This window comes from Marmota flaviventris, chromosome 15 (genome assembly GCF_047511675.1).
Source record: "Marmota flaviventris isolate mMarFla1 chromosome 15, mMarFla1.hap1, whole genome shotgun sequence".
Classification (NCBI taxonomy): Eukaryota; Metazoa; Chordata; class Mammalia; order Rodentia; family Sciuridae; genus Marmota; species Marmota flaviventris.
Genome location: NC_092512.1, coordinates 69,670,844 through 69,695,981, shown reverse-complemented (window position 1 = coordinate 69,695,981; position 25,138 = coordinate 69,670,844). Strand labels below are relative to the sequence as shown.

The following is a 25,138-nucleotide window of genomic DNA, read 5'->3' as shown; positions in this document are numbered from 1 at the left end:
TGTACCACACCTACACACCCCTCATGTTTCCCACACAATAAAAGACTTGCATAAGATCAAGTTTCTTTTCTCCAGTGCTTTCTGCATCTATTTTCTGAAAGTATTTTTTTCTTCAATGTGTTAGATAAGTCATCCGGAATTAAAGTGGTTTTTTTTTCCTTTCTTTTAAAAATCCTGTCCAGAGGTCCCATTCATCATCTGTATCGTGTTAATTTCATCTACGTTCCCTGCTGCCTGTGTGCATCTCATTCAGGCAGACAGAGGGGCAGCAGTCGGAATGAACATCATTCATTCAGGGAGTTCAACCAGGAGAAGGAGAAGACATGGCGAGCTGGCTCAGAATCAGCTCCACTCCCACTCCCTGAAGCTGCAGCCTGTCCCTGGAGGGGAGAGGCCTCAAATCCAATCTGCAACAGAAGAATATGTGAATCAGAGGAAGAAGAGGCTAGTCTTTGGGGGATTAGTCAGTCATTTTTCTACTAAGGAGAAACAATAATAATAATTATATTCCATATTTAATACATGCAGTTGTTCTACAATTTACCAGATTGGTGCCACATGGAATAATATGGAATAATTATATTCCATATAATTATTATTAAGAACAGAAAGCAAGCTCAGGTTATCTTGGATATGATCAAGAGCCATGAAAGAATTCACACTCATGATCCAAAAAGGGACAACAGTAACGCATGCAGTGAAAGGGAGTTCTTGGGGAAAAGAGTCCAGGCTGTTCTTTTTTGGGGAAAAAAAAAGTCCACTTGTACATAATTTACTGAAATGACAGTCTCATTGAAACTTATAGGTATCTGGGTTTAGAAAAATCTGTAGAATTAAAAAAATTAATACCTGCTGGGGTTGTAGCTCAGTGATAGAGTGCTTGCGTAGCATGTGTGAAGCCCTGGGTTGGACTGAAAAAACTTGACTGGCCCAGCAACACACACACAAATCCTTATTTAATGGATGACACTGCTATACCCAATGTGATGGCAAGACACACTATAATCTTTTCACTGCTAAAGTAGAAAGTTTCTATCAGATGTACACTAATGTGCTGCTTAATGAAATGGGTACTTTTGGAGGAATGTATGGTTAGAAATTTTCATCATTGTATGCACATCGTAGCAGGTACTAACACCAACTAAGATGGCTGCAACATCACTAGGCAATATTATTTCATGGAACCACCATCATACATGTGGTCCATTATTGGTCAAAATGTTGTATAGATTTTGCAAAACTGCAGGCTTAATTTTAAGCAAATCATGAAGGGACATTTTTCCTCTGAGAAATAAAATCTAAAAACATCATTTCTATAAAATCAAATCCAATATCAATACTTCTAAATACATAATTACATGTTATAAGTGCCTAACAGCTTATTATTTTGAATTAGTTGATCAACTTAAGTGAACTTCATTTATGTTGTTTGGAGTTTTAAAAGTAATAATGGAATGAGGGACAATTACAACAAAAAAGTCTTGCTGAAATGCAATTTGATTTTATTAACTCAAACGTTTTACATTTAAAGGTACATGACAAACATGATTATTCCTAGGAGAACGATGGAAAATAAGCAAATATATTCTGATGCTTTACTGGTAAATCTACCCCACAGACTAGAATGCTACTAATTTCAAAGCAATGAAGTAGCACATGCACTTAGCTCAGAAGCTCTTGGTGACTTTGTGAAGCTGTTATATGAATGGAAAGTGCCTGGCACTGGCAAAGCAGAACTTTCTGGGTAAGCATTTTGTTTTATTGCCACTCGAGGTAGTTCTGAGGGAAAAGTGAATGCTTGGCCTATACCTTATCAGATTTTACCCTGAATATATGTTTTGGGAATGATGTTTCAAAAATCAATGAAATTGTCCTAAGTCCTATGGCTTTGGGATTATCCTTTGTGTTGTCAGATTGCTTCCTGATAGGAAGTTAAGAATGTCCATGAAGTCACATCAACCACTGTAGAATATAACTGAACCAGACAGTTTTCTATAAGGAAACAGCTAGCTGAAACCTCAAGTGAGACTGGGCCTTTGAAAAAAGAATGGCAGCAGATTCTGTTGAAAGTGGGTTAAGAGATCTCAATGCCCTTGAAACAGAGGCAGATCAACTCTGTCCTCAATTTGTACATACATGTCAAACAAACTCTTTCCCACCATGATCACTTCACCATCGCTAATCCTAAAAAAAAATCAAAACAACACAAATAATCAAAACAGGAGGATCCAAGATGACGGGCTAGAGGGAAAAAGCTGCATTCTGTGTCGCTCTGTGACCATGGATTTAAGTAGTGGGAATACTGTTTCTTTGTGAGTTATTAGAGGTCCCCCAACAGCTGCTCCCTCACAGGAAATCAAGGCTGCTGTCCCCTTCAGATTCCCAAGCCTCAGCATCAACACACACCTGGTCACTCATCCACACAGGACCTCCAGGTGCCCGAGCAGGACCCACACAGGATGCTGCCCATGAGCAGAACCTCTGGTAGCCACTCCCATGTAGACTCCCATCTACCTACGCGGGGGTCCCTTGGTCACCTCCAACACTGCAACCACTGCCATAGTCTCCTTCACGCAGTAGCCTGCACCTGGGGACACTGCACAGGGTCTGGAGACAGCCACCAGCTACAATACTGCACGACACAGGGCTGCATCTCTGAATATGCCCCAATGCCACCACCCAGCCCCACCCAACCCAACACCCCATCACTGAAAGCAGCTTCCTCCATCTTGGGACACCTTTGTTGCCATCTTTATTTAGGGCAACTCCCAGCTTGGGACACTGGCTGGTGCTTAGAAGCAATATCAAGAGACCTAGAGTCCCCAACTCTTTGCCTCCCTGGCAGCTACTAACCCAGCACAGTTCTTTTGACTATGCAGCTTGTAGCAACACAAAACCTGATTCTAAACTGCCCAATACAAAACAGCTCTCCATGCGCAGCCCCCAAAGTACAGCCCACAAGACCTCTGGAGAGAGGGGTTTCTGACTGAGAAGTAGGGAAAAAGGGGATGATACAGCGTAGAGACCAGCAAGACCAGGCACCCACATCACCCAAGCAGGCCCCAAAGGAGATCCTTGGGGTGCAGTCTCTCACTGGGGACCAGCAAGTGCTATACCCCACCTCCAGGAGCCCTGCCTCCAAGACCAGAACCCTCGCACCTTAATAACCTTCATCATCCTGAGGGTGGAGATACCAGCAAACAACAGACAACCCCACCTATTGGATGAGAAGGGAAGCAGGAAAGATACTGATCTCCAATAAAAACAATCCTTGTATCTTCCTTTAAGATTTTTTTTTTTGTCTTTTCTCTCCCTGTCTTCTCCTGCCTTCACATACCCAACATTTGTGAAACCAAGTATTTTTCATGAATTAGGCTATTGAGGACTGGGATGTCTGAACAGTATATCACAGTTGTTTTATATATTCATTTACCTCCTATTTTTATATTTCTTAATATTTATGTTTAGTTTTTGATCATTTTTTAAACATTTTTTTAGTTATAGGAAGACACAATATCTTTATTTTATTTTTATGTGGTTGAGGATTGAACCCAGTGCCTCACACATGCTAGGCAAGTGCTCTACATTTGAGCCACAACCCCAGCCCCTGTTTGTTTGTTTTACTCTTTCTATTGTCTTCCCACTTACTTGTCTCTCTGAAATCACTTTCTTTCTCTTCTCCTGCTACTAACCAACTTTAGATTCTTTCATACTTCCTAAGATCTAATAACTCTATATCTTCACTTCCTATCCCCTCAACATCCCATCTTACACCTTACTCCCTGTTCTTTGTTCACCATAAGAAATTGTAGATCCCTTTGCAAACCTACTATTTATATTGTAGATAATAACTGAATTCACCATTTCTGTATATTGTGACAAAACTGTAAATGTCTTCTTAATAGCAGCTATTTGGTTTAAGGCTGTATATTGTTTCTATTGGGATCTGTTAATATTGTTCTACCCCTTAAAGGAGAGGTATTGGAACCCTTCAGGGACCCTATAGCCTCTAGGGTAAAAACTGTAACACTTTGGATCTGCAGTGCTAGAAGGGAAGACACACTAACAACATGAAAAAACAAGGGAAGAAAGTGCCCGAAACAAACCAAGATACTACATTATTAGAAACCATGGCCAACATAAAAGAAGAAATTACAGAGAAGGAGTTCAGGATGTACATAATTAAAATGTTCGGTGAATTAAAGATGGTGTAAGAGAGCAAATACAGGCAGCAAAAGATCATTCAATAAAGAGCTACATAAGCAAATACAGGAAGCAAAAGATTACTTCAGTAAGGAGATAGACGTTCTGAAAAAACAAACAAACAAACAGAAATCCTTGAGATGAAAGAAATAATAAACCAAATTAAAAACTCAATAGAAAACACCACCAACAGATTAGATTGCTTGGAAGAAAGGACCTTGGACAATGAAGACAAAATATATAATCTTGAAAAGAATGTTGACCACACAGTGAAGATGGTAAGAAACCATGAGCAGAACATTCAAGAATTATGAGATAACATAAAGACCAAATTTACGAATTATTGGTATAGAGGAAGGCATAGAGTTACAAACCAAAGGAATGAACAATTTATTCACTGAAATAATATCAGAAAATTTTCCAAACATGAAGAATGAATTTAAAAATCAAATACAAGAGGCTTATAAGACATTAAATATTCATAATCACAACAGATCCACACCAAAGCACATTATAATGAATATGCCTAACATACAGAAAAAGGATAGAATTTTAAAAGTCCTAAGAGAAAGGAATCAGATTACATATAGGGGGAAACCAATTAGGATATCTGCAGATTTTTTCAACCCAGACCCTGAAAGCTAGAAGATCCTGGAACAACATATACCAAGCTCTGAAAGAAAATGGATGCCAACCAAGAATCTTATATCCAGCAGAATTAAGCTTCAGATTTGATGATGAAATAAAAACCTTCCATGATAAACAAAAGTTAAAAGAATTTACAACTAGAAAGCCTGTACTACAGAACATCCTTGGCAAAATATTCACAAGGAGAAAAAGAAAAAAATTGTTGATGAAAATCAGTGAAGGAGGTATTACCTTAAAGGAAAAACCAATCAAAGAAGAAACCAAATCAAGTTAAATACCAAAAATAAACAAAAATGGCTGGGAATACAAATCATGTCTCAATAATAACCCTAAATGTAAATGGCCTAAACTCACCAATCAAAAGACATAGACTGGCAAATTGGATTAAAAAAAAAAAGACCCAACAATATGCTGTCTCCAAGAGAATCATCTCATAGGAAAAGACATCCACAGACTGAAGGTGAAAGGTTGGGAAAAAACATACCACTCCCAGGGACTGTAAAAGCAAGCAGGGGTTTCCATCCTCATATCAAATAAAGTAGACTTCAAGCCAAAATTAATCAAAAGGGATAAAGAAGGATATTTCATATTGCTTAGGGACCCATACATCAACAAGATATAACAATTATAAATATATATGCCCCAAACAATGGAGCCTCAAACAAACTCTTCTGAAGTTCAAGAGTCAAATAGACCACAACACAATAATTCTGGGTGACTTTAACACACCTCTTTTACCACTGGATAGATCTTCCAAACAAAAGCTAAACAAAGAAACTATGGAAATCAATAAACCAATTAATAACTTAGACTTAAAAGACATATATAGAATATATCACCCACCAATGGAAGAATACACTTTCTTCTCAGTAGCAGACGAATCCTTCTCTAAAATAGACCATATATTATGCCACAAAGCAACCCTTAGTAAATACAGAAAAAAGTAGAGCTACTACCCTGCATTTTATCAGATCATAATGGAATGAAATTAAAAATCAATAATAAAATAAAAAATAGAGGCTACTCTAACACCTGGAGACTCAATAATATGCTATTGAATAAATAATGGGTTGCAAAAGACATCAAAGAGGAGATTAAAAAATTCTTAGAGATAAATGAGAACATTGCTACAACATATAAAAACCTCTGGAATACTATGAAGGCAAATACTAAGAGGAAAGTTCCTTGTATTGAGCTCATTCCTTAAAAGAAGAAAAAGTTAACAAATAAATTACCTAATATTACATCTCAAAGCCCTAGAAAAAGGAGAACAAATCAATACCAAAAGCAGTAGAAGATAGGAAATAATTAAAATCAGAGCTGAAATCAATGAAATTGAAACAAAAGAAACAATTGAAAAAAACTGGCAAAACAAAAAGTTGGTTCTTTGAAAAAAATAAATAAAATTGATAAACTCTTAGCCATGCTAACAAAGAGAAGGAGAGAGAAGACTCAAATTACTAAAATCTGTGTTGAAAAAGGAAATATCATGATGGACACTACAGAAATAAAGAGGATAATCAGAAATTATTTTGAAAATTTGTATTCCAATAAAATAGAAAATACTGAAGGCATTGACAAATTTCTAGAGTCATATGATTTGCCCAAACTGAATCAAGATAAACCGATCAATTTCAAGCAATGAAATAGAAGATGTCATCAGAAGACTACCAACAAGGAAAGCCCAGGACAGCTGAGTTATACAAGACCTTCAAAGAAGAACTAATACCAGTACTCATCAAATTATTTCATGAAACAAAGAGGGAACACTTCCAAGCTCATTCTATGAGGCCAATATCACTCTGATTCCAAAATCAGACAAGACACATCAAAGAAAGAAAACTTCAGACCAATATCTCTAATAAACATAGATACAGAAATTCTCAATAAAATTCTGGCAAATTGAATACAAAAACATATCAAAAAGATAGTGCATTGGGCTGGGGATATAGCTCATGGGCTGGGGATGTGGCTCAAGCGGTAGTGCGCTTGCCTGGCATGCGTGGGGCGCTGGATTCCATCCTCAGCACCACATAAAAATAAAGATGTTGTGTCCACCAAAAACTGAAAAATAAATATTAAAAAATTCTCTCTCTCTCTCTCTTTCTCTCTCTCTCTCTCTCTCTCTCTCTCTCTCTCTCTCTCTCTCTCCTCTCTCTCTCTCTCTCTCTTAAAAAAAAAAGATAGTGCACTATGATAAATTGAGTAGGATTCATCCAAGGGATGCAAGGTTGGTTCAACATTCAGAAATCAATAAACGTAATTCATCATATCAATAGACTTAAAGATAAGAATCATATGATCATCTTAATAGATTTAGAAAAAAGCATTCAACAAAATACAGCACCCCTTCATGTTCAAAACACTAGAAAAATTAGGAATTACAGGAACATTTCTCAACATTGTAAAAACTATCTATGCTAAGCCCCAGGCCAACATCATTCTAAATGGCAAAAAAATTGAAAGTATTCCCTCTAAAAACTAGAACAAGATAGGTATGCCCTCTTTTACCATTTTTATTTAACATAGTTGTTGAAACTTTAGTCAGAGAAATTAGACAAAAGAAATTAAAGGGACATGAATAGGAAAAGAAGAACTCAAATTATCACTATTTGCCGACAATATGATTCTATACCTAAAGGATCCAAAAAATTCCACCAGAAAACTTCTAGAACTAATAAATGAATTCAGCAAAGTAGCAGGATATAAAATCAACACCTATAAATCGAAGGCATTTCTGTACATCAGTGACAAATCCTCTGAAAAAAGAAACCAGAAAAACTAACCCATTACAAAAACCAAACAACCAAAAATAACAAAAACAAACAAAAAAACCTTAGGACTCAACAAAAGAGTTGAAAGACCTCTACAATGAAAACTACAGAATGCTAAAAAAGAAATTAAGGAAGAGCTTAGAAGATGGAAAGATCTACCCTGTTCTTGGATAGGCAGAATTAATATTATCAAAATGACCATACTACCAAAAGCACTATACAGATTTAATGCAAATCAGAATCCCTATGACATTCCTCATAGAAATAGAAAAAGCAGTCATGAAATTCATCTGGAAAAATAGGAGACCCAGAATAGCCAAAGCAATCCTTAGCAAGAAGAGTGGAGCAGGAGGCATCACTATACCAGACCTTAAACTATACTACAGAGCAATAGTACTATTGCAATATACTATTGCTCTGTAGTATAGACCAGTGGTACAGAATAGAGGACACAGAGACAAATCCACATAAATATAGTTATCTCATATTAGACAAAGGCACCAAAAAACATACATTGGAGAAAAGACAAATGGTGCTGGGAAAACTGGAAATCCTATGCAGCAAAATGAAAGCCCCTATCTCTCACCATGCACAAATCTCAAAGTGGACCAAGGACCTAGGAATTAAACAGAGACCCAGTGCCTAATAGAAGAAAAAGTAGGCCGAAATCTCTATCATGTCGGATTAGGCCCTGACTTCCTTATAAGAATCCTGTAGCACAAGAAAGAAAATCAAGAATCAATAAATGGGATGGATTTAAACTAAAAAGCTTCTTCTCAGCAAAAAGTACAATCAGTGAGGTGAATAGAGAGCCTACAGAATGGGAGCAAATCTTTACCACATGTATGTCAGAGCACTAATCTCTAGGATATATAAAGAACTCAAAAATCTTAACACCACAAAAACAAATAATCCAAACAATAAATGGGCCAAGGAACTGAACAGACACTTCTCAGAAGAAAATATACAGTTAATCAACAGATATGTGAAAAAATATTCAACATCACTAGCAATTAGAGAAATGCAAATCAAAACTAAGATTTCATCTCACTCCAGTCAGAATGGCAGCTATTAAGAATACAAAAAACAATAAATGTTGGCAAGCATATGGGGAAAAAGGTACACTACATTGCTGGTGGGACTGAAAATTGGTGCAACCAATCTGGAAAGCAGTATGGAGATTCCTTGGAAAACTTGGAATGGAACCACCATTTGACCCAGCTATCCCACTCCTATATACTACAGAAACACAGCCACATCAATGTTTATAGCAGCACAATTCACAATATCTAAATTTTGGAACCAACCTAGATGCCCTTCAGTAGATGAATGGATAAAGAAAATGTGGTATATAAACACAATGGAATATTACTCGGCATTAAAAGAGAATAAAATTATGGCATTCGCAGGTAAGTGGATGGAGTTGGAGAAGATAATGCTAAGTGAAGAAAGCCAATCCCCCAAAACCAAATTGCCAAATGTTTTCTTTGATATGTGGATAATGGAGATGGAGGGTGGATCATGAGAGGAATGGAGGAACTTTAGATAGGGAAAGGGGAGGGAGACGTATGGGGGTAAGAAAGATGGTGGAGTGAGATGGCCATCATTACCCTAAGTACATGTATGAAGACTCGAATGGTGTGACTCTACTTTGTGTACAACCAGAGACATGAAAATTTGTGCTCTATATGTTTGCTATGAATTCAAATGCATTCTGCTATCATGTATAACAAATTAGAATAAATAAATAAATTTTAAAAAATAATCAAACCAGCCTAACTGATCTGGGGCTATTGTAAAAGTATGTTTGTAATTGTTCCTTGTGAGTAAATAGTGAATTCTGCCTGGACAAATAGACCATCAGACTCCATTTTGTATTACCTTTTCTTTAAAAGCAGTTTCTACTCTAGAGTAAACTTCCCAAGTGATGTGTTGAAATATCTAAAAGGTGAAACTAGTAGGACAAGGCAATTTTTGCAGAGAAATAGAATCTTTGGGAAATGATCATTGGCTAATAAGCCATTTGGAACTGCTTTTGGGATTTGTATGTTTGCACTTTCTTTTCTGTACTAGAGATTAAAATATTCTGCTTAAAATGTGTTAGCCATTGTTGCCCTATAGTTTTCAAAACCTGAGATTAAATCATTTGATTTTGCTGCTCTGACACCCCTACTTTTCCATGAAGTTATTAAAAATTTCTTCCAAAAAATAGGGATTGACGCTATCTCTCAGAGGAGTAAGGTTGGTGCCAGAGTGAGGGCCAAAAGCAAAAATTATCTGGAGTACCTGTAGGCATTTATACCATATCCTTGGTCTTGTTTATATAAACTGAGGACACAGTTCACTTGGTTGCATACTGGTGATGTACCCTTGTTTCATCTTGAGAGTTAATGCCAGCATCCCCTTTACCCTAAATGCATCCTGCCCGACATGATCCACTGACAGAACAAACTAGACAGATACTTTCTTAACATTCACTCTAGTACAAGTCTCTACAGTTATACTTAAATGGGGCCTTTTCTTTTTAAACTTGGCCCAAAGTAGAAGATTGAGCCATTTTCATCAGTAACCAGTGCCCTCCAGCGGCCTCTAAGTTTCTCAGGGCCTCCATTGCCTGCCAGCATCTGTCTTCTCCATATGGCCATTCTCTACACCATCATGACCCTGACCTATTAAAATGTGCCTTCGCTGTGTTCTATTCCCTCAGGCTTATCTAACTGATAGCAATCAATCTGATAAAATGAATTGAAACTAAGACATTAATGGATGATGATGGCTTAATGTACACCCCTGCCAGATATGTCCAGGCCTTACCCTGACAGATGAATGATGGCAGGACGTTGAGAGGAACTAAGAGTCTTGAGGAAGTTTGTGTCCAGCCTCCCTCAATTTCTTGAGTGCCTCAGAGGATGCCAATGAGAAATTCAGCCTAACAGAGTCTGGTTACCACTGCATGTTAAATGCCAGTCTCTCTAGGCCAATTCAAAAGAACACTTGCCCATCTAACACAAAAGCCATTTTCCTTAAAGGAACGTGGATAGGAATGATAAGGCTAGATTTGAGGCTGCTGAGTAGGCCACCATCCAATGTCCAACCTACACCTACTAGGCTGGGTCAGAGAATCAAAACCAGAGTAGTGTAAGTAGGAATCCTGAGATCATGTTTAGAATATTTATTCAGAAAGAACCAACCCAAGCTTTGGCTTGCTCCCCTCAATTTGCATTCTTGAACCTTAGGCTCTTGAATAACTTAAGCATTAAGGATTCCTGGCTGGAAAGGAGGATACCATCAAGAATCTGGGCCAGTCACCAGCAGTGGGAAGCAACTAAGGCATGGTTGGTGGCTGCCAACCAAAGACCTAAGCCTTGGAAACTCTGTTAGGCAGTTCTGCCATCATGAGCATCTCTTTCAGAGGAAAGCAGACATTTCTTCTTGGTGTAAGGCCAGCAACATATGTTAGGGATGAAACACAGAGTTGAGAAAATGTAGTACAGTCTCTGTAAGACTAGAGGAAGAAGAAGAAAATGGGGATCCCCCAAGCATCTCTGGAAGGAAAACACTAAAAAAAAGTGTTTTTCCTTGGAAGAATTTATGGCCATGCCCTCCTTCATAAGGGGATGGATGAAGAGAATTGATCTGGGGGTTTTATTGCCATTAGTTTCTTCCTTCCTGCTAAAAGAAGATCAGAAGCCAGAATAATTTCCTTAGGCCCATCAAATAACGAGAAATTAAACTACCCCACTTATGCTTTCCTAACCTAGAGGAGGATGGTGGGAGGTATTCTGTTTAGTTTTTTTCAAACATGGTATCTATGAAATATGGTGTCAGAGTGGGCAGCAGGTCTTATGGGTGCTGATATCACCTGGCACAGCCAGGCCTTCTTAGATATGGATCTAACAGCTGTGTGTCCTGCACAGATTCCATGTGTGTTCTCACTCTTTCTGAAAAGAGAACTGAATTGCAAAGAATTAGATCTGTAATCCTTCACAGACAGGAACTTCTTTACTTTGTCTTAGGCAAAGAGGCAAAACAGGTTCTCAGGAACCACACTATCAAGTTTTCATCATGACTCATTTATAGAAGAGGAAACTGAGACCTGGGAAGTTGAGGAACTTGCTCAAAGCATCTCTACGGATGAAGTGCTGAGAGGTATTAATGGTGACCGCATATCCAAAAGGGAAAGGGGGCAGCTGGTGTTGGGGAACATATGAGACTCAGTAGGTGGGACTGACCCACCACTGGAAGTCAGACAGGCTTAGTTTGGGATGCAGCTAAAAGATTGGATCCGTCTAATTTGTGATGGACAGTCACATCCTGGAAAGCAGTGGAGGTCTAGAAATGCCTCACCTGTCCTCTGTGAGGTAGTACCACTCTGTCATTCATGGTAAGTCAAAGCAGAGGTGTCCTAGGTGGCACTGAGTTTTGTTTCAGTCGTATCAACCATGGTGAAGGGGGTTCCACTTACTTTCCTTAGATGCCAGCTCGGCCTCCATAACACTGCATACCACATTCTGGTGGTCACCAAGGATCTGAAGGCAGTAAGCTCTCTGCAACTCTGTGATCTTGAGCAAGTCATGCTCTCACTAGAATCCTCATTTTCCTCCACTATAAAATGGGAGGTTAACAGTTCCTACCATACAGAGTTGATGTGAGGTTTAAACGAGAGAATTTCTAAGACTTTGTAAGTGATAAAGCAACGTACACACTTCAGTCACAGCCACTGTGGTGCCATCAGTGTTTTATATGCATTAACACAATGGCAGATTAACTCTTCACTTCGTGGATTGTAGTATATGAAAAAGGCATTTCATAGAAGTCACTGAGATACACAAATGGAGACTGAAAAACCCAACAAGATGCACAGTACTAACAAGGGTCTGAGGTTAAATGAAAATAATAAACAATTTAAAACACAGGAAGCAAAACTCAACTAGCTATGTCATAACAACTCCCCGAGAGAGCTCTCCCCAGTGCCTGTTTTCACGGAATTGTACAGCTGTGGGCACAGGTTGCCAAGGGGAAATGAATTCATTATACTGCCACACACAATTAACAGGATACCTCCCTCTTTGAAATGGATATATCAATTTTAACTTCCTGTTAAAATGAAATTTACTCAGAATGCTATTTGATCCTGAGAAATACAGTCTAAAGTTTACTTTTTTTTTTTTTTTTCTGTAAAACCACAAAACGACAATTATTAGGATGTCACTTTCTCAGCGGGGCGGGGTGGGGTGAGGAGCCCAGAAAAGTAAAATTGTAGTTGCCAGACACAAAAACAAAAGCATTAATACTGTTAATGTAATGATTTCATTAAAACTTACTTGTTAAGAAAAACTTACTCCCACCTACAAATATTTTTTCTGTGTAAAAATGCATGCATTGCTACTATAACTTCTTATAGTTTCCAGGATTAAGTCCTGACAATATTATGCATTAGATAAAGGCTAGTCCGGCTCACTGGTCTGTTTTCTCTCTACTTTTATCAAGTTGAAATTCCAGCACAGCCAGGGTGCCTGGCAGAGCACAGTTGATTTGTGAGCTCGAATTTCCTAATTTGTAAAACACCAAGCAACCGCTCTCTGTAGGAGATTTCTCTTTGGAAATAATTTGACACCCTGAGTCCCTCAATTAAATTCAGAGAACATAGTTAAATTTTCATTCATTTCAGTTTGCTTTGGAAAATTAAATACATCGTTTCAAAGGACTGAGGACCTATAGTCGCACCCCTGGGAAATCATGTTCTTGGTCTCCTGCTTTATTTTATTTTTTTTAAATGCTCTGTAATACCTTGTGAAATTAATCTCACACGGAAAAGAAGCTTCCCGGCCCTCTAGCCTCTGGCATCTCTCACCTCTCAATCTCTGGTGGCAGCTGGAGTGGGTGTTTGTGCTGAATGTATGTGGTTTGGTCTCATAGGTCACTTGCATGAAGATGATTTTATCTTTTTCATGTTGCACCTGGTGGAGATGCACTGGCTGCCTCTCCTTGGACCTTTGGCCCATTGTACATTCCAGCTTAAGATAGAAGGAATATTTTCAAGAGGACTGAATCTTGGGTGATAAAGAAAATTGATGAAGGTTCAGATCTGGGTACACATAGAAATTAAACCTGGGCTTTGAGAAGGAAAAAGAAACTTTGCTACATACCCCCTTTCTGCTTGTCTTTTTGACCATTTAAACCAGCTGTTGACTGTTCTTCCTTCCCCTTTCCTTTCTGTTCCTCTCCTCCACTATTTTTTCCATCCATCTTAAAAAATAAAATGCTTTTACATTTTCCTTTAGGAGCATATTTATAACCTCACAGGACAACGTTTATAGAGCCTGAGTGAGAATTAAGATGGCCATGGGCTGGCTTTCCTTGGCGGCACTTTCCCTACAGCTTCTGTCTATAATTAGCCAGTGACCTTGACATCCACACGTTCCTTTTACTATGAGCTCGAATTTCCTAATTTGTAACCCTTAAGGGTTAAGGATGCTAAGGTATGGGGACCCACATTGTTCCACAGGCTCTGTCCTTGAGGTAATGATATGCCAGATAGAAAGAAACTGGGGAAACTGGGGGTAGGGAAAAGCTATTTGCATCTTTATGTGGGCATTTGGGTCAGGTCTTTTTAGCCAGGAGGACAAGCCATCAGATCTTCTCAGTCAACAGGAAAAGCCTGGTACTGGAAGTCACTAAACCACCAATGGGTGTCCTCTGTAGTTCTATGAAAACATTAAATAGGACAAGGAATGAACTGGGGCATAGGTATGTCATGGAAATGTATAGAGATATTAGCTCATGAAGCAGTTGACATCAAAACTAAAAATAGGGTCCCACAAAACCGTGATGACTAATCACCAGGTTGTAAAATTCAGACCAATCACTTAAGAGTATCTCAATCATCCTGGCCATGGCTGTGCTTGGCCCTGTGTGTGGGTAAAGAAAGAAGGTAAGACATGCCTGTTGGATTCGGACCATGAAAGCTTCCCTGAGGCCTGCCATGTGAAATAATGCCTTAAAGATGGTCAGCACCATTCTCCTCCAGGACCTCCCCAACAAATACCTTAAAAGCCAGTACCCACCCAAGTGAACGAGGACCCTCTTATTCCCCTTTAAGCATGCAAACACAGGGAAATAAGAGGTAGATAATACATTTTGTTTTTAAAAAAACACATATTTTGGGACCAATTCTTCAAACAATATAGCAATGCTAAATATAAATGTACTTAAACACAGTTTTCAAAATATATGAAGCAAAAACTGATAGATCTGCAAGGAAATATTTTTTAAAAAAATTAAAATTATAGCCAGAGATCTCAAAATTCCTCTCTCAGCAACTGATAAAAGAGAAAATCAGTATGAATATGGGTAGAATTAGGACAGCACCATAAACCAACCGACTTCATTGACATGTGTAGAACTCGATACCCCAAACAGAAAGTACTTGTGTTTTCAAGTGCATGTGAAACATCTACCAAGGTAGATCATCATGTTCTGAGCCATAAAAATATCTTAATAAATATAAAAATATTAGAAACATAAAACATGTTCTCTGGCCACGATAGAATTAAACCAGAAATCATAAAAATATCTAGAAAATCTCTAAATATTTAGAATTTGAATACCATTAATCAAACAACAACAACAAAATCAGTCCAAGGAAAAACTACAAGGTCAGTTAGAAAATATTTTGAATTAAATGAAAATGAAAACATATCAAAACTTATGGGATGCAGGAGAAGCTGTGACTGGAAGAAAATTATAAGACTAAAGACTTATTTTAAAAAAATCTAAAATCAATAATCCAAGACTTCACCCCAACAAACTAGAAAGAGAAGAGAAAATTAGATGCATACTAAACATAAGGAAGAAAATAATAAAGAGAAGAAATGAGTAAAATAGAAAAACTGACCAAAAAAGGGTAGGAGGTGAGGGGTACCTAATAAATCCAAAAGCTGGTTCTTTTAAAAGTTCAGTAAAACTAATAAAGAGTCAAAACAATTTTGAAGCCAGATCAAAGTTGGATGACTATTGTTACCTTATTCTCCTTATTCGGTGACTTCCTTAAAGCTATAACAATCAGGACAGTATGATATTGGTGGACAGACAGAGGTCAATGGCACAAAACAGTTCAGATATAGCTCTATGAATATGATCAATACACGATCAATTGAATTTCCAAAGGAAAAGGACAGTCTTTCCAACGAAGAAAATAAAATTTTGTTAGTAGAATACATGAATATCTATATGAAAAACAAACAAGAATAATAATAAACCTTGATTCACATCTCACATATACAAAAATTAACAAAATGATCTTAGATCAAATTTAAGAGCTGAAACTAAAAAGTTCTAGAAGAACACACATAAGGAAACTTTATGATTTTGAGTTAAGGAAAGATTTCTTAAATAGAACATCAAAAAAGCCTAACTATAAGAGAAAAACTGATAAATTGAACTGTTAAACTAAAAGAAAAATTGCTCTTCAATCTACATTGTTAAGAAATGAAAAGGAAAGTCACAGGCTAGAAGAAAATATTTGCAAAACATCTATCTGATAAGGGAGTTTTATCCATTATACATAAAGAACTTCTAAGACAATCCTAATAAAAGATATGAACAGATACTTCACCAATGACAATATAAAAATGACTAATCAACACATTATAAGATGATAAACATTATTAATAGGCAGGAAAATGCAAATTAAAGCCATAAGGAGCTATCATAAATATCCATTAGAATGGCAAAAATGTAAAAGATTGGCACAATACCATGCTGGCTAGGATAGAAGAGTTAGGAGTTAGGAAACATAACATTGAATAGACACTATGTAAAACATTTTGACAGCTTGTAATGAAGTTATACATTTACCATACAAACCAGCAATTCCATTCCTAAGTATTTACTCAAGAGAAATGAAAACATATATCCACATATGAATGCTTATAGCAGCTTTATTTATAATAGATGAAGCTGCTAAAAACAAAAACATCCATTAAATAATGAATAGATAAATAAATTGTGGTATAGGCATGCAGAGGAATACTACTCAGGAATAAAAAACATCCAGATAATGATATATGCAATAAAATGAATGAATCTCAAAAGCATTATTCTAAGTGAAAAAAAGCAGTCATAACAGTCCATATACTGTAAAGCTTTATTTTTATATGGTCTTCTAGAACCGGCCAAAAAAATGTAAAAAAAACACAAAAAACCAACTAAAAAAGCTGATTTTAAAATCACGTATCTTTCATTTCTTCATCCATCCAATATTCTGTGACTGCATCTAACAGGTCCATTGCATCTTTGCTCTACCGGACAATGAGGTCTGCAAGGACCTTTAGGTGATGACTTGAGGATGGTGTCATCATGGGTTTTATAAAGTTTATGGCATCTAAAGGAGATAAGAGCAGCAACGTGAACATCAAGCTAAATGGAAATCAGTATGATAAGAAGGGTTTATGTATGACCATCTTGACAGGAAATATATTTTGAGAGATATAATGCATTCTCTATTTCACTAAAAATTATTATTATTATTATTGCTACCCAGAATGATGGTGTTTGGCTGGAGTCTATAACCCTTCCCTGAAAACATCCTGAAGCATAGTATAAAGTGGTTAGGACTAGATTCTTTATTGTTCAAGGTTGTATCGATAGATGAATCTACTCACTGAGTAGTCCCTTTATTTTTATGGTGAGGAAATTGAGATTCAAAGAAATTAAATGCCCAGAGTCAAATATAGGCAAGAACTGATAGGCGAGTCCTTTCTCTTAATTTCATTCATCTTTCCACTGCCCCAAACCTTGGAAGAATTTCTACCAGACTCCTGTATCTATATTCAGGCTTGAAGAATAGAATATGAATAGTGATTGTTCCATTCTTGAAATAGCAAATAGCTGTGACACAATAGGTTTCAGTTTCTTACCACCATGACTTCATGCTCAGATGAAATACACAAAACATGATTCTTTAAAGAAGTAGAGATTAGAGAGATGTCAATGCCAAAGTCTCCATCTCCAATGCACTTGGTTCTCACTGGGGTGTGTGTGTGTGTGTGTGTGTGTGTGTGTGTGTGTGTGCATGCTCCACCAAGTGGGGGCTTCCTCTGACCTTGAGGCATCTACTGTATCCAGCTCATGTATCAATCTCAGCAGCTGCTGAATTGATCCATCAAAGATGGAGACATTTCTTTGGAAACCCCTATTGTCTGCACAGCTCCCATTAAATTTGGACAGCTTCTTCCAAATGAGGCCACTAAGCTGCATTGGGAAGGGAGGAAAGAGAACGGGGGCAGGGGGAGGAGAGAAGGGGGGACACTCATTGCTGGTATGCCCACCCTTGTAAAAATGTAATTGCCACACATATTCCCAATAAAATACTCAACTGTCCACAGGGACAGGGTGGGGATGGAGGGAAATTCCTGTATTCACATGTAGGTATAATGGGCAGGTAAGTGTTGTATAAAGAGGAAGGGCAACAGATGGCTCAAGCAATGGTCACAACAAAGCATCACCAAGAAATTAGGCCTCACATAACAAGGGTAGTTGTTATGATTTGAATGTGCCCCTCAAAAGTTTGTGTGTTGAAAATTTAATCCCCCAATTTATATATTACTACTATCTGGAGGTGGAAATTTTGTGAGACAATTGGGATTAGATGAGGTTGTGAAGATGGAGCCTCCACAATGGCATTAGTGACTTTGTAAGAAAAGGAAGAGAAATCCGAGCTAGCATACTTGCTTTGGCCAGGTGATGCCCTACACCATGTTACGATGCAGCATGAGGCCTTCACTAGATCCTGGTGCCACATGCTCTTGGACTCCCTGGCTTCTGGAACTGTAAGCTAAGTAAACTTCTGTTCTTTTAAAATCACCTAGTCTCTGCCACTTAGTTATAGCAACAAAAAACAGTCTAACACAGCACAACCTGTCACAATTTCCTTCTCCCACCTTGTTATTCCCTTCTTTTCTGAGGTTGACTAGGTCATGGTGTAACTTTTTCAAAACAAATTTAAAAATTGGCCCTTGAAAAAAAAATCTAATGTTATGTCTACAAAATTCTCTTTGTACCAATTGAGCGTACAGCACATGTGGTCCAGGATAAAAACATAGAAAGCAATTTTTGCAGCTAAAGGCCAATTAATATATGGGGTCTTTGCATAGTTTTCTGGCAGGAATGGGCTCAAAGTTCACCCTGTAAAAGGCTGGATGAAAATCAGCATCTTTCCTGAGATTCAGATTTACCATAAGGCTCAATCCAAACCTTGTTAAGATTTTTTTTTTTTCCTTAGAGGATTGAGAAGTCAATAATGCTCATCTGCTCTAACACAAAGGAGAAGCCCTGTTCACCATTGATGGAGGAAGGGACAACTGGTTTTTGCATGACCAGTTTCTAAGACATAATCTGCAGGTGTGCTTGGGTGATGGATAGGTGTCACTATGTCAGTAGATATAAAGAAAATACCTGAAAATAGAAAATATTTCAGCAAGGGAGTCCGACATGCCTAAAGCAGCCTCACTCCCAGACATGGGATCATTTAGTGAAGACAAGTGAGACCAGCAGTGGTCAAGGAGAACTCTTATACACTATCCTAAATTTTCATGGTAAGACTAGTGATGCAGTGTGAAATTCCAACAAACTTTTTTTTTATCCTCGCACTAGATAAATATTCATCTGGTAAATTGGATCCTGGAGTGGTGAAGGTGAATTAGGCCTGCAAAAAATTCAAAGTCCTGCAATTTTGCTACTATTGACCTGTCCATATGCCATTTCAGGGATCAAAGAGCGGTATTCCATACTGAATAGGTTTGCTTCTCTTTGTGTAAGCCCTTTCTCAAATGCTGAGAACTGCATAAGTAAGGTGGTTTGCAATACTAAAGGTCAATCCACTGTGCCCAGCCCCACCTACTTGTCTCACCCTCTCCTGATCACACAGGCATATGAATGAATATCAGTGCACACGACATGGGCTCAGTGGATGGCAGCCATGAAGCATGACACTCCCCCTGCAGCCTCAGAGAATGTTATAAGAATATACACATAGTGACAAAACCCCAAACCTCTATTCTCAGAATATTAAGAGAACTCTTCAGACAATTATTCAGATCCACAATTAGGTCGTGCTTCTAATAAAACATTAGTTTTATTAGAAACTAATTTAAAACAGACTTATTAAAAACAAACATGTTGTTTTCTTTCTGCCCATTTGCACCCCCAAAGTCCATGTGCTACACTTCTACTGTTCTTCACCACAAATAATGTGGGGAGGAGTTGGGCCACTGAGCAGACTCTAAGGATGCCCAGAACATTTGAGGGTGCAGTTTTCAAGCTAACTATTAGATGGCGGAGTTGATCCTGCTCACACTCAGTTACAGACAAAGCAGGGTCCCATGGAGATCCCATGAGCAGAGAGCTCTTAAGGCAGAAAGGAAGCCTGTGATGGGGGCTTCCAGGAGAGCCAGTGCCAACCGAGGGAAAAGTCAGTGAGCCAGAAATAGCTGATGCCTTTCAGCACCAGAGACCCTGAACTGCTCCTGAGCTAAGGCCATAGGAAGTGAAATCTTGGGCCAGCAGAGTCATTTACTCAAAAGCTAATGAGATTTGGATCTTTGAATATTATTAATTAAATTGGTAGCCTTCAAAAGACTATCCAAGGAGTAAGATGTCAGTGTCAGAGCAAACCTCATAACAGGAATCAAGTAAAGCCTTGATTATGAGAAACATGACTCCAAATAATAGGCAGGGACTATTGAATGGTGTTAGGACTTTTCTCTAGTTCTGATTCCTCAGGTCTGGGAAGAGCACATTGATCTCCAGTTCTTTATTCCTTCAGATCTCATCTGGCTGCACTCCCCTGCTGCCCCCCATCGTTGCTACACCCATGGTACCTTGTTCTCAGGATTCTCTTCCTCCGCAGGCTGAGGGTTCAAAGAGAACCCATAGTCACCCAGTCCATTTGCTTCCCATGTGGGGACTGCCTAGGACAGTTCCCCTGACAGCATCCCTATCCCCCTCCTGGGCATCTCTAAGTGGGCAGAGGAAATACTGTTCCTTAATCTATGGCACCCTGCACATTCCTGAATGGGACCTTTGTTGCTCCTCCCTCAGCTGAAGAGCTGTGAGTCCTCATAGCACCATGGACACCTTGTGCAACTGGCCTCCTTAATAGCCATCCTGGAGGGGTCTCTCCTATTGGATTACTGAATAATTGCCCACAGAGTCACTGTTCTGAGTTAAGGTTTCCCACCATCCAGGAATAGATCACGTAGCAATTCTCCTCAGGAAAGTGCCTCGAGGTGATTGCATTGTAGAGACTTGAGGCCTTGAGTGTTATCTGTGAACAGGGTTCATTTTAGAAGACAGAGCCTCAAGGTTGGGAATCAATTCATCTCTGGGCCTACAGAAGAGGAATATTATGGAAGAATCTACATGAGATGTTAGTCAAGGGAAAAGAAAATATTTCCTACCCATTAAAGCAAAAATCAAGCACTGAATCTGACTCCAGATGTAGTGAAGGATAAGAAAAGCCAAAAGTGCTAGGCAGATTGCTAACTCCTGTGAGAAAACAAGAAGAAAGCTTCACTGATTTTATCACAGTTTTTTTCCAGCATTGTTTAGATGGGCTTTTCATTTTGGAACATATACCTACTATATGCTCCTCATGGGGTAATTGTACTAGTATTTGCAGAAAACAGCTCTTTCTCCTCAACTTACATAAAATATGATAATTCCCACAAACTTTCTAGACATAATCAGTCTACTCTAATTTTATTTCTACCTAAAACTACCTCAAAAGATCTCCTCACACCAAACATTTATTTTTATCATTTTGCATCTGTGAAAATAAATGTCACCAAAGCATGTGGCTTTTAATTTTCCAATAATCATTTCTTTTTATTATCTCATGAAATTGAAGTCCCTTGAGCAGATGCAATCAAGAAAACAAGTCATTTTCTGATGTTTTAAGACATGTTGTTCATAATCCCCTGATGAGGGAGGAGCACAGAGCTAGAGAATGCTACCCTACAGCCTCTTGTTGGGGTAACACTCACACCCCACAGTCATTTAAGAATGCTCATGAGAATGAGTTACCATGAACATTCTTCTTCATGAAGAAACTGGAAAACATTTCTTCTATGAACTCTTCAGGACATGCAAACATCTAACTAGGCGTTAGGGAGAAGACATGGATTTCAAGCTTTCATTAAAAAAATAAAGAAGAAGAAGAAAGTAATCAAGAGTCTCTTTTCAAAATGTAGGTAAACCTGTGTTGTCCTGCCCCCAGGAGAACAAACTTAGGAAGCACAGGTTTAATCAAGCCAAGACTATCTCTGTTCAGCCATTGCTAGCACACCCCTAGAACCTCAGAATCTGAGGTTATCTTCCAGAGCAGACTTAAAACCAATACAAACATGCTCCTTGGAGGTTGCTGGGAATGATACAGAGGCAGGTGATTAGTCTTTGGAAGTCCAGAGGGGACACAGAAAATGTTGAGCAAAAGCAAGTGGATGCTGCAGAGAAGAACCAGGGACACCAGCCAGTCACTGCAGACAAAGCAGATCTCAACAGCATGCCTAAAGGGCCAGGCTTGCTTGCGCCCTGTCCCCTGTGAGGACAGGTGTGAGGTCACCACGCACAGGCAGAGTGAAATCAAATTGATTTTGTTCTTGGATAGAACGCTTTAAAAAACAAGCCAACATCAGAGGGTGAGGTGTTCCTATATTTTTCTGAGGGCCATGCTTTCTCTCTGCCCTTTGAAAGCCCTTCTTTCTTGCTGCGGCCTATTCCAGCAGGGACGCAGGGGACACAGGAAAGCATTCAGGCACAAGAGCTTGGACACTAACCTGAGAAGTAGCTGCAGGTGAACTAGTTTCCTTACCACTCACTGCTGCCCTCTCATTGGCTACGGCTTCTGTCACTTCTGCCTTCTGTACATTTGACTCCTCAGAACTTGGAGGCCCTATGTGCCCCAGACTTTCGCTCCCTGGGGTGCAAGGTGGGTTGGTGGTGGCTTTCCGGGTTTGGCCTTTATACCAACTAGGGTAAAACAAGGGATCCGCAGTTTCCGCTGCTGCAGGAACTGGAGTTTCAGACTCTGTGGTCTGCTGAGAGCCAGTGGGCACAACCTCCCCCTTAGTAAGGATAGATAAATTCAAAAATAAAAAAAAAAAAAGAAAGAAAAAGAAAACGCAGTTGATTTTAGTTCCCTTCCCTTCAGTGTTGAACACTGTGAGTTCTCTGTGCACAATGCCTGGTTTAGAGTCTGTTGTACTTCATCCCCTTCTGGAAGAACTAGAGGCAGAATGCTGACCTCAGGGCTCCTCTGACAGGCCTCTGGATATTTTCTGTGCTTTTATTTCACTAGGTAGTAGCCCAGGAAAATAAGAAACAGAAGCTTCAAGTCAAAATTGCTTATAAAGTATCAGGTATGGGAGAAGGGTCAAAGTATTGATCAGAATTAACTTTTTGGCAATATATGTGGGCCCCCAAACTGCTTTTCAAAAGCTAACAACCTCATTGATCAAATCTAACCCTCATTTAAGTTACTACCCTTCTTTCAATTTTGGTGCAAGATTTTCAAGATTCTAGGAAGTATAAATACTATAAAAATTTTAAGCCTCATTTGCTATGGAGACAGAGCGTAGAATATAATTCCATCGCTGAGTTTCCCCTCTGGGGTTTTATTTCTACAGATGATTTCAATCCATTCTGAAAGCAGGTGCAAAAGCAGGGCTCCTCTTTGATGAGTCTGCATTGCCCACAAACTCAACAGGTTGGATCCTGTCTGCTGAAGTGTCATGAAGTCAGCACAAAAGATTGAAAACTGGTCAGTGACCTCCTAGAAACATAAGGTTAGCTGATCAGGTGCAGCCTCTGGGATGAGCTAACATCCTAAAAAGTCTTAAACAGTCCTGTCAACAGAGTCTCATCAAATGACAAACATACAGAAAACCAGGCTTCATTTGGTTGCCCACTGAAGGAAAGATACAATTGCACATTCAGGTGAGCAACATGAACATATAGTAGTGTAGTTTCTCTGTTATGTATAGAAAATTCAAATTTCTGAAAGTATGATCACTTTCACTTCTCACCTTATATTATTTGTCACACTATACCCTATTTGTTAAGCAACAAAAAGTGACCACATCCACATCAAGCAATTCTCTGTGAGTTTACATGTCTCTCTCTCTCTCTCTCTCTCTCTCTCTCTCTCTCTCTCTCTCTCTCTGTCTCTCTCTCTTTCTCTCTCTCTCTCTCACACACACACACACACACACACATTTTCAAAGACCACCTCACATCTGGGAGTGTCCACTGGTGGAAAGTGGTATTAGGTCTTGCCAACCAGCTATAACAACAGGGAACCTGTTGCATCACTTAAGGGAATTTTCTCCCTAACACTGTGACTGTCCTGAAAAAATTTGTCCGCTGAATACAAACATCTGTCATATAGTTATCTTTTTCTTAAGACGGAATAAATTGTTTTGGGTGTTCAGAAAGGAGGAACACTTGTAGAAAGGAACTCATGAATGGTTACCTGTGTCACTGGGGTATCCACAGCAGGTGGTAGGGTTGGAGGTGGCTCTGAAGAGGAAACTGGAAGTGCCCCGGGGACAGCCTGGAGCTCTGAGGCCAGCTGAGAGGTCTCCGAGGCTTTTGCAGGACTTTCATCTTCTCCTGATGACTCTATTTGAATATTTTCCACCTCTTCCACTTCTACTGCTTCCTCTCCTTCTTCTCCTTCTCCTTCTCCTCCTCCTTCTTCCTCATCTTCATCTTCTGGTAAGGTATTTTTAAGCTTGTTATGACTACCACTTCAGCCATGGAAATAGCTAATGGTCAGTACTTATGGCTCAAGTTAAGGTCAGAGCTAGGGATTCCTCTCCAACACTTGACAGTGGCCATAGTGTGCCATGCTGGGGCCTGTGCTTCAGGTTAAATTTGGACAAGATAAATGTGAAGAAACCATCGCCTTCCTCCTTGCTGTCCTCCCCAAAGCAAAGTCCCATACCCAATGCACCCCCCACTTCACCCCCACCCCAGCAGCCTGCTTATGTTTTTATCATATTGTGCCACCTCTGCAAGCTCCTGGAGGGCTGGGATTGTCGCTTATTCATCTCTGTCAAACTAAGTGCAACTCTCTTCCCTATCTCTGAAAACATACTTGTTTTCATTTCTTACCGCCTTTGTTCAGTTTTTGCAACAATTAACACCATGACTCTTTTCCTAACTCACTTCATATTCTCTCAGGCAACAATAAAGACAGACAATATTAAGTACATTTTTAAAAAAGACCTGTTACGAAGATTTGCCTCTACTATTGCATCCATGGATGCTGGTGCATTATTAGAGGTCTAGCCATGGAGTGTTTGTGGAGAATGGTGATAGAGAAAGGGAGAGCAGTGACTGAGGTTGGGGGTCTCTGATGGCTTCATGGCTGTGGTATACCTGTTGCCTGGGAATGATTCTGTAAAGGGTACAGGATTCCCAATTGCTATGGTGACGTCCCGTCCAAAAAG

At 39.0% G+C, this 25,138-nt stretch overlaps 1 protein-coding gene across 3 annotated transcripts in view; it reads right to left on the bottom strand.

The window, feature by feature from the left end:
• Window positions 1-284: 284 nt before the first annotated feature.
• Window positions 285-25,138, bottom strand: part of Trim55 (tripartite motif containing 55) — a 52,036-nt gene continuing 27,182 nt past the window's right edge. Inside the window, exons 8-10 of one of the 3 annotated variants that reach the window (XM_027932856.2) lie at window positions 24,157-24,398; window positions 22,463-22,750; window positions 285-407 (exon numbers count right to left, since the gene is read on the bottom strand). In XM_027932856.2, the coding sequence (XP_027788657.1) occupies window positions 285-407; window positions 22,463-22,750; window positions 24,157-24,398 (653 nt within the window). The remainder of the gene's footprint in view (window positions 408-22,462; window positions 22,751-24,156; window positions 24,399-25,138) is intronic. The other 2 variants (XM_027932858.2, XM_027932859.2) reach the window with 2 other exon arrangements.